Below are 14,644 nucleotides of genomic sequence, written 5' to 3' on the forward strand. Positions count from 1 at the left end.
AATGCGGGGCATTCAGAGCCAGACCAAGAATATGTGTGTGGGGAGACGGCTGGGCTTACCGGCTGGCCAGAGTCAGGGAGTGGGAGAGAATGGGATACCACTTATCTCCCTCCCACTCCTCCTTCCTCATTCCAGGGCCCAAACAGCAGACCAGTGTGTCTCCAACTGAGTAAAAAATGGGAACATGGGACAATGCCACATGCAAGGGATGTTAGGAAACCCAAACACAGCACAACACTGATGTACTTAATTTGGTTTATGAAATGCAATTTCTGTGGAATTCTCTGTTAGTGTTAAGAAAGAAAAGAAAAAAGAAAAGAAGAGAGAAGAGAAGAAAAAGAAAGAAAGGAAAAAGACCCACTTGATTAGCAATCAGGAAAACAAGAGTCCCCGACTGGAACGGGTTGCCAGCCAGCAGCAAAACATCTGGCACGTCCCTGAGCTTCTCTCTTCTTTTCCTCGTCTGAAACATGTGATAAATCACTGCCTGACCAAACACAGGGGTTAAATAAAAACACAAGCTGGAAAAAGCATAACTTTGAAGTTAACTGAAAGCATGTTTATTACCTAAATGGTTTACATTTACGTCTTTTAACCTGAAAAGGTTGTCAGCAGGTATAATTTGCTTTACCCCGAAACAAGTTAAGTCGTCTTTCCTGGCGGGTGGGGAAGGGGGGATTGGGGATCTACTGCACTGTGTCTCTCCCAGACGCATTTCCCATTCCTCTCTTCTGAGAAACAACTTTCACCCACCACCAGCCCGGCATTTCGGACAGTGCCGACCCCTCCCTGCTCGGGGGGACACGTGACACAGGGCTGACTAATCAGAGCATCAGACCTCCCTGAGCGGGGATGGTCATGTGACCCAGGCCAGCCAATCGGAGACAAAGAGCTTCAACTCACGGGCTCTTGTGCGAACTCTGGAGAGGTCCCCTCTTTCCATTGGACAGGTTGTAGCCCACGGGCTCCTAGAAGCCATCTCACTCCCATCAGGGGAAAACCTGCCTGCGAATGATGCCAACGGAGAGAAAAAGTAGAGCTAGGAGAAGGAGAGAATACATGGAGTTCTGGTACCACTTTTGGATCCAACCATCCCTTAAGTAAGCTCCACCCCGGGCTTGAGTTAATAGATGCCCCTTTCTTCTTCGACACGTGTGAGTTGGATTTCTGGTGCCTTCACCTCCATGAGTCTGCACTGATGCAAACTTCTGATACTAATGTTTGAGTCTCTACAAAGATGAACCACTGCGCCCACATGCAAAGCTACAAGAATTAAGAAAACATAAGGTTTAAACTCTATTTACGGGGTCCAAGCGGAGCTAGGATTGTTCCCTGGGTATGTAAACTTCTAGTCGTACCTAGTCGACATGTTGCAATTGAACCGAGACACAAATTACTAAAATAAAGAAATATTTCATTTTATTTTACTCTTTCAGCCATGAGGCCCAAGGAAATGCAAGTTCATGGAAATTAGAAATAATACCGAAATGTGGATGAGACCAGCTTTAGAGGTTTCATGGAATTCGCAGAATGTGATTGTCTGCAGTGATTTTTGGCGTTCTCAGTTTGCCAAGCCAGGTATACCATTTTGTCTAGCCCATCTAACAATTTTGGTGGTAACTGTCGAGGTTGAAGAGAGTTGTCATAGAGTGGTGAAGCCCAAACAACTGAAATGTTTACAGTACACAAAGCAAAACAGCCAACATTACTGGGTGATACAGACTCTTCATTTATCACTTAACTAGTACACAGTGTGCCAGTGTAACTCTCACTACGCAGCACTGCGAACATGCCCAGTCATGCCTTCCTTTGTTCGCGCGTCCATTCATGCCTTCAATGATATTAAGCACCTACTATGAACCAGGAGGCACCCTGGTAAATGCTGGAGTTACAAAGTTAAAGATTAAGGCCCATACTCTGCCCACAGGGAGCTCCCAATCTATCTTGCAAGAGAGATAAGGAAATGAAGAATGACAATGCACCATGAGAAGTGCAGGTAAGAAAAGTCTGTTCGAAGTGAGTCCCAACCGTGGATTCATTCTCCTACAGGTTCCATGGCGCAGCTAAGTGACACTTCTCCCCCATCTTCAGAATAAGGAATGCTTGACATAGTTTCAATCAGTCTTTCATTTCCAGTGTTACTTGGGGAGCCACAGCATTACGACAAGTTGCAACAGACTCAGACACGGTTATGGGGTTCACACTGCCGGACACACAGGGGACACGGTTTGTCATTGCAGTTGTGGCTGACGGCTTCGTTCACTTGACAGATAGTTACTGAGGAGCCAGGAAGTGCTCACCACTCCCAGATTTCCTCCCAGGCTGTCCAGGTGGGCCGCTCTGCCCTTGGCATACGCCCTTGAGGTCTGCACCCACTTGGCCGGCTGCAGATTTGTGGTCTTGAGGGTCTTCAAAGGAAGGCCTTCTCTTCAACTTTCAAATCTAAGCCTTAACATTTCAAGGCCCACTTCTTGCTCCAGAAGCATTTGCTTTTCCTTTGTCATTTGTGCTTTGGGTGAAAACGTGGAGTCTGTAGGTCTTGCTTAACAAAGGACTGACTCCCATTTCGTACAGTGTGCAAACGTCCAGCCACAGGCATTAAAAGGAGGAACAGATAACCTGCCCCCTGCCCCCTCCCCTTTCTCCTCGGTCTCAGACCTGTGTTCTTGTCCACAGGGTTAGTGGCAAGAAATGAATTCGAGACGTGAGTTTCAGCTTCCGAGTCAGACTGTACGTGTATCACTTTATACTGGTAACAATAAAGGGTGGTTTTACAAATGGTCTTTTTAATGCTTTTCACAGATTGGCTTTTGTGGAGGTTTGGTATTAACCAAAGGTCTCCTTCCCATAATCCTGCCTTCCACAAATGGTCCCTGAGATACTTTCCCTCCTTGCTTATCCAGCAAAGACAACAATCTGGACTCCAGTGGGGTTTTCCTTGTCAGGTGCTCACCTCCATTTTATTATTGTTCTAAGGCTTTTCTAATCTGTCTTGCTGAATTCATTCCACCTGGAATTGGGCCCACTATGGAATGCCAGTTAGCAGCAAGGGTAAAAGCTGTGGCTCTGGGAGCAGGGAGGCCCACGGGGGATGGAATTTAAAAACTGAGGTCTTCTGTGTTCACTTAGAGTTAATGTGCATAGAGAGAGTAAGGCCTTTCAATAGAAGCATTTTGCTTAGTTCACTTAAAAATCAGAGTATCCTTGTTAGTGTTCATTTGTTAACTAAATCTTTATGATCATTAGAAATCAAACTTTATAAATGCTCTCATGATATAAAATTAGACCATTCATTCTCTAAAAATAAAATTTAAAAATGAATATGCCCTGATTTTACTTGTTAGTGAATTCCTCACTTAGTGTATTCCCACAAATCACTTACCCACAAAGAAAACACAAAACAGAATCTGTGCAAAAATAAGAGCTCTCCATTTTCTGTAATACCTTCTCTTTTCCGTAATGAATTTGTTCACGTAAAAAAAAGTGTCTACTTGGGAAATTATAAAAACGTTGCTACAATGTCATAAGTCTGTACATTCTCTGGGAAAACATACCTTTGGAAATAGTACAACTATTGGGAATTCTTAAAGAAATTCGAGTCGTGGACGTGCCGCAGATACATTCCACTCAGGGCCACACTGAAACCCTGTCTGTCCTCCCTGCCACTTCCAGAAATTGTCTGCGACTCTCACTGAGTGAGGTATCATTCTTCTTTCTTCAAACATCATCATTGATTTCTGTGGATATTCTTAGCGTGACACTCTGTTAAATACAGAAGAAAAAGGTTCCGGAGAAGGCAAACTGGTGCCAGCTACAGAAAGCCCCACGGCTCTGCACCTGCCCTCAGAGATGACCTCACTACGGTTTCGGCAGAGCTGGAGTTGGGTCTGGAAGAATTTTCTTGGTTTTTTATATCCTTTTAGCTAAGAATTCACTTGTCTCAAAATGTAAAATTTTCTCTGTTGTCAAACCTGATAAGGTCCCACCTTCTCTCTGCCTTGGGAACATTTTTCAACAACAAACTTTTGTTTATTAAAAGGACATATTGCCTATTACTTGGAACGAGTAAGCGAGGCCTGCTCAGAAAGCTAATAACCAGGATATATGACTATGAGCAACCAGGGGGCAGAGGACATATGAAAATTTCATTGTTTGGGAGAGCTGTTAGCGAGGCTTCCCTTAGGGAATAAACTAAACTGTATAATATTTACGTATTTTTTCAAACATGTAAGAGTGAAAAGAAAGATAGTGCTCTTACTTTTTTTAAGTGTAAGAAATGTTCTATGGCGTTCTCCTAACCCTAACTGTCAGCAATTTGTAACACATGAACTGATAAATACCTACCTGGAAATCGTGGATGAATGTTAGGAAGTAGAAGATGAAACCAAAGGCCACTGTCCATTCGCAGATTGCACTCACTACGTGATATATATAATCCTAAAAGCAACAATAAAGAACCAGAATTTAGCCTGAATACATTCACTGTAGTGCATGTACTGAAATCAAACGCTGGCCAGACCAGAGAGGGCAGTTGTCGGGTGAGCATAGATCAACCCCCTTGAGAACACACCGTGAGCAAGGCCCGGTGGATGAACACCAGGGCACTGCCCAATGAGAACACAGACACAATTCTCCCAAAAGTTCTGCAGGCTCACATACACTCTGGTTTTAAGATGAGACTGGGAAGCAAATTTTGACTCAAGAGAAGAAAGAATTTCCCACTCAAGGTGTGACTTGCTCTCCCACTGCTAGGAATCCCGAAGTTGAAATGCATGCTTAAAAACCACTGAGTCAGCTTTTGGGCCCTTATTAAAAAGAACGAGTGCGCACACCCAGAGGGGACTGGCTGTCACCACTGGCTGTGGGTTTCCTTGTTACTATAGAAAATGTCTTTTCGGAACACAGCTCTGCTTAATGCTATAAGGTAAACATAACCACAAAGCGAAGGCTAAGGAGACAGGGACACGGTAACTATCTCATTGGGGGCTGAGGTGAGAGAATGGAAGGCAAGAGTGGAAGGCTTTAATTGGGGGTTCCTCCTATGGAGGCCAAACAATTGATAAAAATAAATGGAACGGATGGTTGCAAAAAGAGAGGGAGGACGGGGAACCCCCTCCTCATCAGCCCAATTCCATTTTCACCGAATGGGAAAATATGACCCCGATGTTGCTTTAAGAGATTAAGAAAAAAGCCTGTGCGCCAGCGCGTGCGTGCATGTGTGGTGTGTGTGTGTGTGTGTGGTGTGATCTCTCCTGATTTTTAAATGTGGTGAATTACTGTCAAAGCATTTTTAAACATCCAAAGTTCACCCGGGTGCCTCAGTCAGTTAAGCATCCCACTCTTGATCTCAGCTCAGGTCTTGATCTCAGGGTTGTGAGTTCAAGCCCCGGTTGTGAGTTCCATGCTGGGTGTGGAACCTACTTAAATACAATACAAGAAAATAAACACTGAATGAAAACTGCATGTCTGCATTCTGACTTGAGCCCACATGCCCAATGAAGCCTGTGGACTGTGAACAGTTCTCCGATTTCAAATAGTGACCTATTCTTTTTTCCTCGACTTCCCTTTCTGCTTTGCTAGGTTATACGCATGACACACAAATAGGCTGGCTTGCGTCTGCAGGTTGAAATTATCAATGAGATAATTATCAATGAGAGAGAGCACCTGTCCCCACGGAACACAAATAGGCTGGGTTGCGTGGAGAGAGCACCTGTCCCCCATGGAAAGGGGACAGGTGCTCTCTCTGATCCAGTTTTCATCCATGAAGATGCATTGGGTGCATCAAACCACAGCCACCACTCCTCGCTCTCCGCATGCGTGTTCACATCCATCCCTGTCCTGGGCCAGCTCACACTGGGGAGAACCTGATCAGTCTATGCTGGGGGTAGAGAACGGAGGCCCCTACCTCCTTTTGGGGACATTAGCAGGAGATCCACCTCATCCTTCATCGTTTCTTTAGCCTATTTCATGAAAGCGCACAGAACTAGGAGTGCACACTCCTCCCCTGCACTTGTGGGAACGGAGGCGACGCTCTAATCCCCTTGCTACGTAAAATGGGGCAATGATATTAAAACTCTCACCACCCCTACCAAGGAAGTCAATGCACAGGAATGTGCTGTACAAGCTCCCAAGCCCTCCACGGAAGTCTGGGGCAGTACCCGGGCAATTATTCCACTCAGTGAATTAACGTAAAGGGTTTTGCGTGCATTCATTGATAATGGGAACAGAACGCAATGCAGGAGCGGCATGGTGCTTTATGGCTGGAGCAGAAAATGAGGTACTTTTCACATTTTTAATTTAGAAAATGAAATGAAAAACAATTTTTAATTGCCTGGGGGAAACACGGAGAAATCCTTCCCAGCAGCTGGTTTTTTGCTTGATTTGTGGTGGAAGATCGCCCCCCAGTGGCCGAACTCGTAAAGTACACCCGAAGCCGCCCCCTTGTGAGGTCTCGCTTTCAGAAAGGACTTTTTTTTTTTAAATTTCTGCCTGGATTTCTCTTCCTCACCATTTTCAGTGTCTCCGTAGTCTCTCTCTTTCTCTTTTTTAAGATTTGATTTATTTATTTGAGAGAGAGACAGAGACAGAGCATAAGCAGGGTCAGAAGGCCAAGGGAGAAGCAGACTCCCCTCTGAGCAGGGAGCCAGGCGCAGGACTGGATCCCAGGACCCTGAGATCGTGACCTGCGCTGAAGGCAGAGTCTTCACTGACTGAGCCACCCAGGCGCCCCTTCTGCGTAGTCTCCTGCAGGCTTCCCTCACATGCCAGAATGTGGAAAATCCCGATCCCGCTTGGCCCTTAAGCCACCATGTTATTTCTCCTCTCCCCTCCCAACATTGGACTGAGAGCTGAATGAATGAACCACCCCCTCACCATTTCTTCACCCTTCTGCAATTGGCTTCTAAAGCCAACATTTTACTGAAACTGCTTTGTGAAAAACATCAGTAACTCCCCCGTCCCCTGAAAAACGGCTGTTCTCCCACCAACTGTCCTCTCCTGGGCGTCATTCATTCCCCACATGGCGTCTAGATGAGCCACCGCTCTGCGTACCTCGTGGCTGGAGTCCATCTCAACTCCAAACATTCAATTCCTGGTGTTCTGACGTTTGGGCTGGAAATGACCCATCACTCTACCCCATGCCCTGTTAGTTCCAGCCCCCCACGGTCTAGTCCCACCAGTAACTGGGCAGTTCTCCTTAATGTTTCACTACAGCCTCAGATTTATTCCTGTTTGGGACTCTGCTGCCTCTGCTCATGGGGACAGATTCTTCGCTTCCCCCAAGATAAAATTTGGAAGTCCTCTTTGATTCATGTCCTTCTATTCTCGTGTCTGTCACTTGACAGCACCCATAAATATTTCCCCTTTGTACTTGCACCCTAGGCTAATCTTTTTTTTAATTCATTTTTTGAAAGTTTTAAATTTTAGTTTCTGCATAGTTAAGTGTTCACTGGTTTCAGGTGCACAATATAGCGATTCAACACTTCCACACGTCACCTGGTGCTCATCACAGCGAGCGCCCTCCTCAATCCCCTTCACCTGTTCCACCCATCCCCCACTCGCTGCCCCTCCGATAACCGTCAGTTTATTCTCTATAATCAAGAGTCTGTTTCTTGGTTTGTCTCTCTCTTTTTCCTTTGTCCATTTGTTTTGTTTCTTAAATTCCATATTTATATGAGTGAAATGTTTTTTGTCTTTCTCTGACTTATTCACTTAGCATTATACTCTCTAGCTCCAACCATGTTGCTTCAAATGGCAAGATTTCATTCTTTTTATGGCTGAGTAATACTCCACTGTGTATATAAACCACACCGCCTTTATCCGTTCATCCATGGATGGGCCCTTGGGCAGCTTCCATCATTTGGCTATTGTAAATAATGCTGCAATAAACATAGGGGTGCATGTAACTCTTTGAATTAATGTTTTTGTATTTGGGGGTAAATACCCAGTACTGTTATTACTGGATCATATGCTAGCTCTATTTTTAACTTTTTGAGGAACCTCCATACTGTTTTCCACAGTGGCTGCACCAGTTTGCATTCCCACCAACAGTGAACAAGGGTTCCCCTTTCTCCACATCCTCACCAACACTTGTTGTTTCTTGTGTTGTTGATTTTAGCCGTTCTGGCAGGTGTGAGGTGCTATCTCATTGTGGTTTTGATTTGCATTTCCCCGATGAGTGATGTGGAGCCCCCAGGCGAACCTTGGTTTGAAATCTAGAGAACTGCCTTCTCCCTGCCTCCCTAACTCCAGGCTCTCTCCTCAGCCCTTCACCCCAGGATTGCTTCTGACTACTATGTACCTGCTAATATTCTTTCAGTGCACTTGCCTGTTCACGAGCCTTCCAAAGCTCATTCTGGTCGCCCACATCAAGTAGGAGCCTCTCTGCCTACCTCTTACCGCTCTATACAAACTCCCTGCCCGCACAGACAGCCCTGACCACGTTTATTCTCCAGTTCATCCTGAAACAAAGGGATCTCATCCGCTCTGCTTAACACTCCCTGCCTCCTCTGACCTCCACACACCTGAATTCACATCGGCCCCCTGCTATTAAGTGTCCGGCCTCTTTTGATGAGGAAATTCAATTAGGAATTCAAAATTTTGAAAATAGTTTTGAAAATAATCCCCAGGAACCAGGTTCAACAATCATATTGAAGATGAGTTAAATTTTACCTTTTCTTTTGGATTCCACTCCAGCTTGGTTATAGAAATTAACGAAGCACAGGCAATCACTAAGAAAGGGAAATTGTTAAGGAAGCTCCAAAAAAAAAAAAAAACCAAACAAAAAATAAAAACCAAAAAACAAAAAAAAAAACCCAGGTCTTTTAATGTTAAGACTATTCTTCCAATCATCATCACACAGCTAAAATGTTAATACCAACATTTCTGCGATCAGACCAGTTCTATCAGCTTCTTATAATCTCAAACTTGAGTTCGATTGTGACAGCATTTAAATTATAACATGGACTTACAGGGGTTCCTCACCAATACTTTGTCGGTTACGTATGGTCAAATTTTCATCTGTGGCTCCATTTTGTTCCACTGTGCTTTCTAAATTTGGTCAAAATGGCAGATGGGTACTCTTCCCCTAAAATACTATTTTCCCTAAATAAAAGTATTGAATAAAAATACTCTTTCCCTAAAATCCTATTTTCAAGGCAACAGCTTTAAGGAAAAATTAACATTTCCAAGTACCAAAGCATCACAAACTACCAAGGTCCCTCTACAAAAACAAGCTACAGATTCAAACTACCGTCTTTAAAAAACAGACTTATTCCATCAAGTCATTGGGTACAAGCGGAGTCGTTCCTTTCTGGCCCAAAGGGTTTACAAATCAAAGAGATACATCCTACCTCTGACCTTAGAGGATACCCAGAGAGGCCAAACAGTGTCGGGGACTGAGGCTAGAGCCTCCACGGGCCGTCTGCACGAGGCTGATGACAGCCATTCCATGGAGCTTAGGAAGGCAAAAGAGAAAGCTAGACATGAGATGCTCTTAAAATGCTTTTGCAAACAGTTATGAACTCAAAGCTTTGAGTCAATGCTAAGTTTAGAACTTCCCCTGAATTCAGAGTCAGCACCTCCTCTCCCTGCCCTCCCTACCCCCCAATATTTTGCAATTCTTAACACTTCTCAGTTTCTCAAAAGAAAAGATTTTCTGATCATGTCATTACCATATTTCTGTTTCTAATAGTTTAAAAGCCTCTTAATTCTTTGTTCTTGAGTTCTATCTTCTGTGTATCAGGTATGCTATGGGGAGGAAGGGGGCGACAGAGAAAACTCTGGCAAAACAGACTCGGTGTTGGTCTTGGAAACATCACAGCCTTGTCGGATGAAGCCCAGGGAATATGCTGTATTAAGACAGAAAAGAATAGGGCACGATGATGACTCAGAGGGAAAATTATGAATTCAGAGTGGAATGGGATTGGAGGGGTCAGGAAAGGCTTCACTGAGTTGAGCCTAATGTAAGTGGAGGCTTGAGGAGCTCTCTAGAGCAGCGTCACCCCAGAAATTAATGCCAGCCACATGCGTAAGGTAAAATATTCTACGATAGCCAGGCAGCCTCTCCTCTGCTGCCCTACCCGCTTCTCCCTTGGGGTGTATTCAATAAACTTCTATCTCCTTAAAAAAAAATTCTACTGTAGCAGTTACACTAAAAAAAAACTAAAAAGAACCAAATGAGGGGCACCTGGCTGTCTCAACTGGTAGAGCACGTGACTCCTAATCTCAGGATTGTGAGGTTGGGCCACATGTTGGGGTATAGAGATTACTTAAAAATAAAATCTTAAAAACAAATAAATAGAACAAAATGAAATTAATTTTAATGATATATCTTATCTAACCCAATATATCAAAAATATTATCATTAAAACAAATACTGATAAAAAGAATAATGAGATATTTTACATTCTCCTTTTCTTTCTTCTTACATCTTTGAAATCGGTGTGGTTTTTACACTTAACTGCACGTCCCCATGTGGACCAGCCACATTTCACGCGCTCAGTAGCCTCATGCGGCTAGTGGCTACCGTATTGGGCAGCTCAACTCTAGAAAACAAGGTGGAGGAGGATAACCCAGCCAGGTAGAAGAGACTGAGCAAAAGCAGAGAACAGGAAACAGGCAAGTCCAGGGGAGACCATGTGAGAATGAGGTCAAAAAAACAGGCAGGCTCATGGGGCACCCGGGTGGCTCAGTCGGTGAAGCGTCCGACTCTTGGTTTCAGCTCAGGTCGTGATCTCATGGGTCATGAGGTCAAAGTCTCACATGGGGCTCCGAGCACAGTGAGGAGTCTGTTTGAGATTCTCTCTTTCTAAAATAAGTGAATCAATAAAATCGTTAAAAAAAAATACTCAAGAGGCAGTCTCAGACTGTGTCTCAAGCAAAGGAACCTGGGCTTCACACTGTTCGTGATTTTGTGAAGGCTTCTGAAAGCGTTGGGAGCCAGGTGCAAGATGGACAGTCTCGCAGGGAGGGCTCAGAAGCAGGATCCTAGCAACTGCCTCATTTGTGTTTCAGTTTCTTCATTAGTCAAGTGAGGATGTTTCACAGAAATATTGCAGTAAGAAGAGACAAGGGCATTTTAAAGATATTTTGAAATCTTTGTAAAGAAATATAAATACCATGCTAATGCTTGGACAAAAGATGCTTCCATATGGATGAATTCATTCGAGGTAATTTAATACAGGGACATGACCTGTTTCTGTTTGGGGATGCTCTCCCTTGGCATGGCTCCTAAGAACCGCCTAGAAATGGGAACTATTTACATGTGAAACTCTGAGGTCTGAAATGCTTATTCTTGCTAAAATTCTCTCTGATTTTAACATCTAGAGATGGGTGTCTCAAGTTGGAAGCAAGCAAAGGTTTCCCTACACCAAGAAACTTTGGCTTTTAACACTACAAACACTGCTACTACAATTTTTACAATTAACACAAGCTAAAAGTTTTAAGTAGATACATTTGGAGAGAAACAGGAGTGTCTTCAATCCATAAATAGGACAAGGAAATTGCGAAGGAACTAACTTTGTAACGAGGCTATGCATTTTGTTTAAATTTCTCAACAGCAGGATTTGCTTCCTCTGCTCTTGGAAATTTTGTAACTAAAAATTTCCTTCCGTAAGACAAAAAACAAAAAAACAAAAAACAAAAAACCCACCAAAACAAAGCCCAAAACTGTACTTAGAAGCTCTGATTTAAAAGAGAAACGCAAAACTTACTATTCAGAAGCGCACAGTGCATTTTCACTCAAGCTTGTCCACTTCATACCACAGCCCAATCCAGACTAACAACGTCTCCGCTAATAAAATAGTGGCTATTTTTCTACCGTCTGACAGGAATCACCATCTTTTGATGGCTCTGCAGGTTTTCTCTGATAGGACTGCAGATGGTATTTCGAAAGATGGGGGGGCGCCTGGGTGGCACAGCGGTTAAGCGTCTGCCTTCGGCTCAGGGCGTGATCCCGGGCGTTATGGGATCGAGCCCCACATCAGGCTCCTCCGCTATGAGCCTGCTTCTTCCACTCCCACTCCCCATGCTTGTGTTCCCTCTCTCGCTGGCTGTCTCCATCTCTGTCAAATAAATAAATAAAAAATCTTTAAAAAAAAAAAAAAGAAAGATGGGGAATTTTTCACGTCTTAAAGACACAGCTTTTTTTTTTTCCTGTTAAGTACCTCTAGAAAGAAAGAGAGAAAGATCACGCTTTCGTTTCCTTTAAACCAGAACGCACAAGCATAAAAATTGATACTTTCTTTTCACATTGTTGACTTAGAAAATGGGATGAGATTTCATTTTGAAACTGGAATCAGAGAAGGCTAACAGGAGAAGGCTAAACATATTTCAACTGACTTGGAAATAAATGATAGAGCTTTTTAAAACCTCTTAACACAGACGAGTTAATCGAACCATCTAATAAATCACCAACGTACAGGGTGAGGCAGAGTACGAGCTCTCGGGACTTCCCAGGGCCGTTACTTTAAGTACAGTATCAATATTTGGTGTCTTTGACCAAGCACTACAAAGAAAAATAAATATTTTCACACGGCTTATGAAACTTTCCTTGTTTCAAGGAAAGTAAACAGACTAAAGTGTTTCGACGTTTCCATTCTCCTTGCACACATTCCCCCCCAAAGATTGTTTTGATCTAACCAGACAATGTTGAGATATTTTCTTAACGATTTATACTTGTCTCCCAATTGTTCTTCTGAAGCATGTGGAAACCAGGTTGTTAACATTTGCTTTTTTTCATGCTCGTTTGGGGGAGTGGGAGAAGAGTCAAGTCTGTGAAGACACTGACAAACGTGCAAAGGATACTGGGGACCACGGCTGCACAGGAAATGGCAGAGATGGCCAACCGCACGTGGCACGTGGACAGGCTGTTCCACTGGGGACATGATTTGTAAGAGATGATGGACTGTAGGAGCGTGTAGACCACACCGCAGACAAAAGCCAAAAGGGCACCGCCATCGTGGACCACGGGGACAGCTAACTCCTGGAGAGAGAGTCACAAACAGCTGTTACTCTGCGTGAGTCTGCACGCAGCAAGACCCACGCCCCCACCCACGCTGGGCTACTCAAAGCCACGGTCATCACAGGTGCACCCACCACTCCTTGGAAAAGGCGGTTACCTGCAGAAGACTACCAAGAGAAATGCCTTCCAGACCCTCAAGTAAATGCCCTTAGTTGTTCCACAGCAAACGTGGGCACGCTGGACAGGGACAGAGTGATGTCTGCCTCAGAGGTAGGAGAATTGAGTATCATGGGCTCTGAAGTCTGGCACAACGGGGTAAAAAATTTCAACTCTGCCACTGGGCTCTGTGACCTTAGTTTACAACCTCAATTTCTGTATCTGTAAAATGGGTGTAATAATTTCTGCCTTCCAGGTTTGCAGTGAAGATTACATGATCAATTTCATTTAAAAGTATACAACCGGTTCCATGAACATGCCAAGTGTGGCTTGGGGTTTTCAGGCTCCCTGCTCCCCAATAATCTCTTTGTCTTCCCCCAGGCACCCCACAGGGACACACAAATCTAAGTAAAGACACTGTCCTGGGGCGCCTGGGTAGCGCAGTCGTTAAGCGTCTGCCTTCGGCTCAGGGCGTGATCCCGGCGTTCTGGGATCGAGTCCCACATCGGGCTCCTCCGCTGGGAGCCTGCTTCTTCCTCTCCCACTTCCCCCTGCTTGTGTTCCCTCTCTCGCTGGCTGTCTCTGTCAAATTAATAAATAAAATCTTAAAAAAAAAAAAAAGACACTGTCCTTGCCATGCGAAGGCAGATTCAAGTCAAAGCCCCGCTCCCCCATCCTCTAACCAGCATTTCACCCAGAAGGCACCCGTGCACCGTCTAGGCACAGACTCTGGTATTGATGACAAATATGCTCACAATGGACCATGCAAGGAGCTCACTTCAGGCTCTTTCCTAATGTGCAATGGGCATCTATCTTCTGGTTTAACAGTGATGTTGGATTGAACAATGGAGTCTCTGCTTGAACCTGAAAACGTGAGCTTTGCAAAGGGGCAAGTTAAAGTATTGTCCAAGAGAGCCTGGTTTGGGCCCCAGACCCCTACTGGCCCCAGCTCACTATCCACACCCTGTACCTCCCAGATTTTTCTTTGACTTGGGCCGCCCAGGCTTGCCCAAAACCAGGGTGTTCTCCATCTGCTCACAAATAAACTGTTATCAAATCTTTATTGTCCACATGGGAAAGGAAATTAAAAAAAAAAAACTTTCAAACTTCTTTTCTTTTCTCTTTTTTTTAAAGATTTTATTTATTGATTGATTGATTTATTTGAGAGAGAGAGAGCACAGGCAGGGGGAGCGGTAGGTAGAGAGAGAAGCAGACTCCCCACTGAGCAGGGAGCCCGATGCAGGGCCTGATCCCAGGACCCTGGGATTATGACCTGAGCTGACGGCAGACACTTAACCAGCTGAGCCACCCAGCTTGATCTCAGGACCCTGGGTCAAACTTATTTTCTAAGGAAACTTATTTCCTGGTATCAAACCTAGTAACATAGGGGAAAATCCACTACTTGATTTATGTTATAATAAAATATGGCTGCATTAACATTCTGCAACATGGAAAATCAATTAGTCACTTATTAGATATAGATTCTGTATTCCTAGGATACTTAAGACGGGCATATAGATTTAGGAA

General features: G+C 44.2%; 1 protein-coding gene across 3 annotated transcripts in view; it reads right to left on the reverse strand.

The window, feature by feature from the left end:
• Window positions 1-279: 279 nt before the first annotated feature.
• The window catches only part of DRAM1 (DNA damage regulated autophagy modulator 1), a 37,511-nt gene continuing 23,146 nt past the window's right edge, over window positions 280-14,644 (reverse strand). The window contains exons 4-7 of one of the 3 annotated variants that reach the window (XM_057316439.1): window positions 12,805-12,982; window positions 8,671-8,729; window positions 4,345-4,437; window positions 280-1,005 (exon numbers count right to left, since the gene is read on the reverse strand). In XM_057316439.1, the coding sequence (XP_057172422.1) occupies window positions 895-1,005; window positions 4,345-4,437; window positions 8,671-8,729; window positions 12,805-12,982 (441 nt within the window). In that variant the 3' untranslated portion in view covers window positions 280-894. Of the gene's footprint in view, window positions 1,006-1,396; window positions 3,763-4,344; window positions 4,438-8,670; window positions 8,730-10,430; window positions 12,063-12,419; window positions 12,983-14,644 lie in introns of those variants that run through there. The other 2 variants (XM_026499802.4, XR_008960767.1) reach the window with 2 other exon arrangements.

Source organism: Ursus arctos, unplaced genomic scaffold (genome assembly GCF_023065955.2).
Source record: "Ursus arctos isolate Adak ecotype North America unplaced genomic scaffold, UrsArc2.0 scaffold_21, whole genome shotgun sequence".
Taxonomy (NCBI): domain Eukaryota; kingdom Metazoa; phylum Chordata; class Mammalia; order Carnivora; family Ursidae; genus Ursus; species Ursus arctos.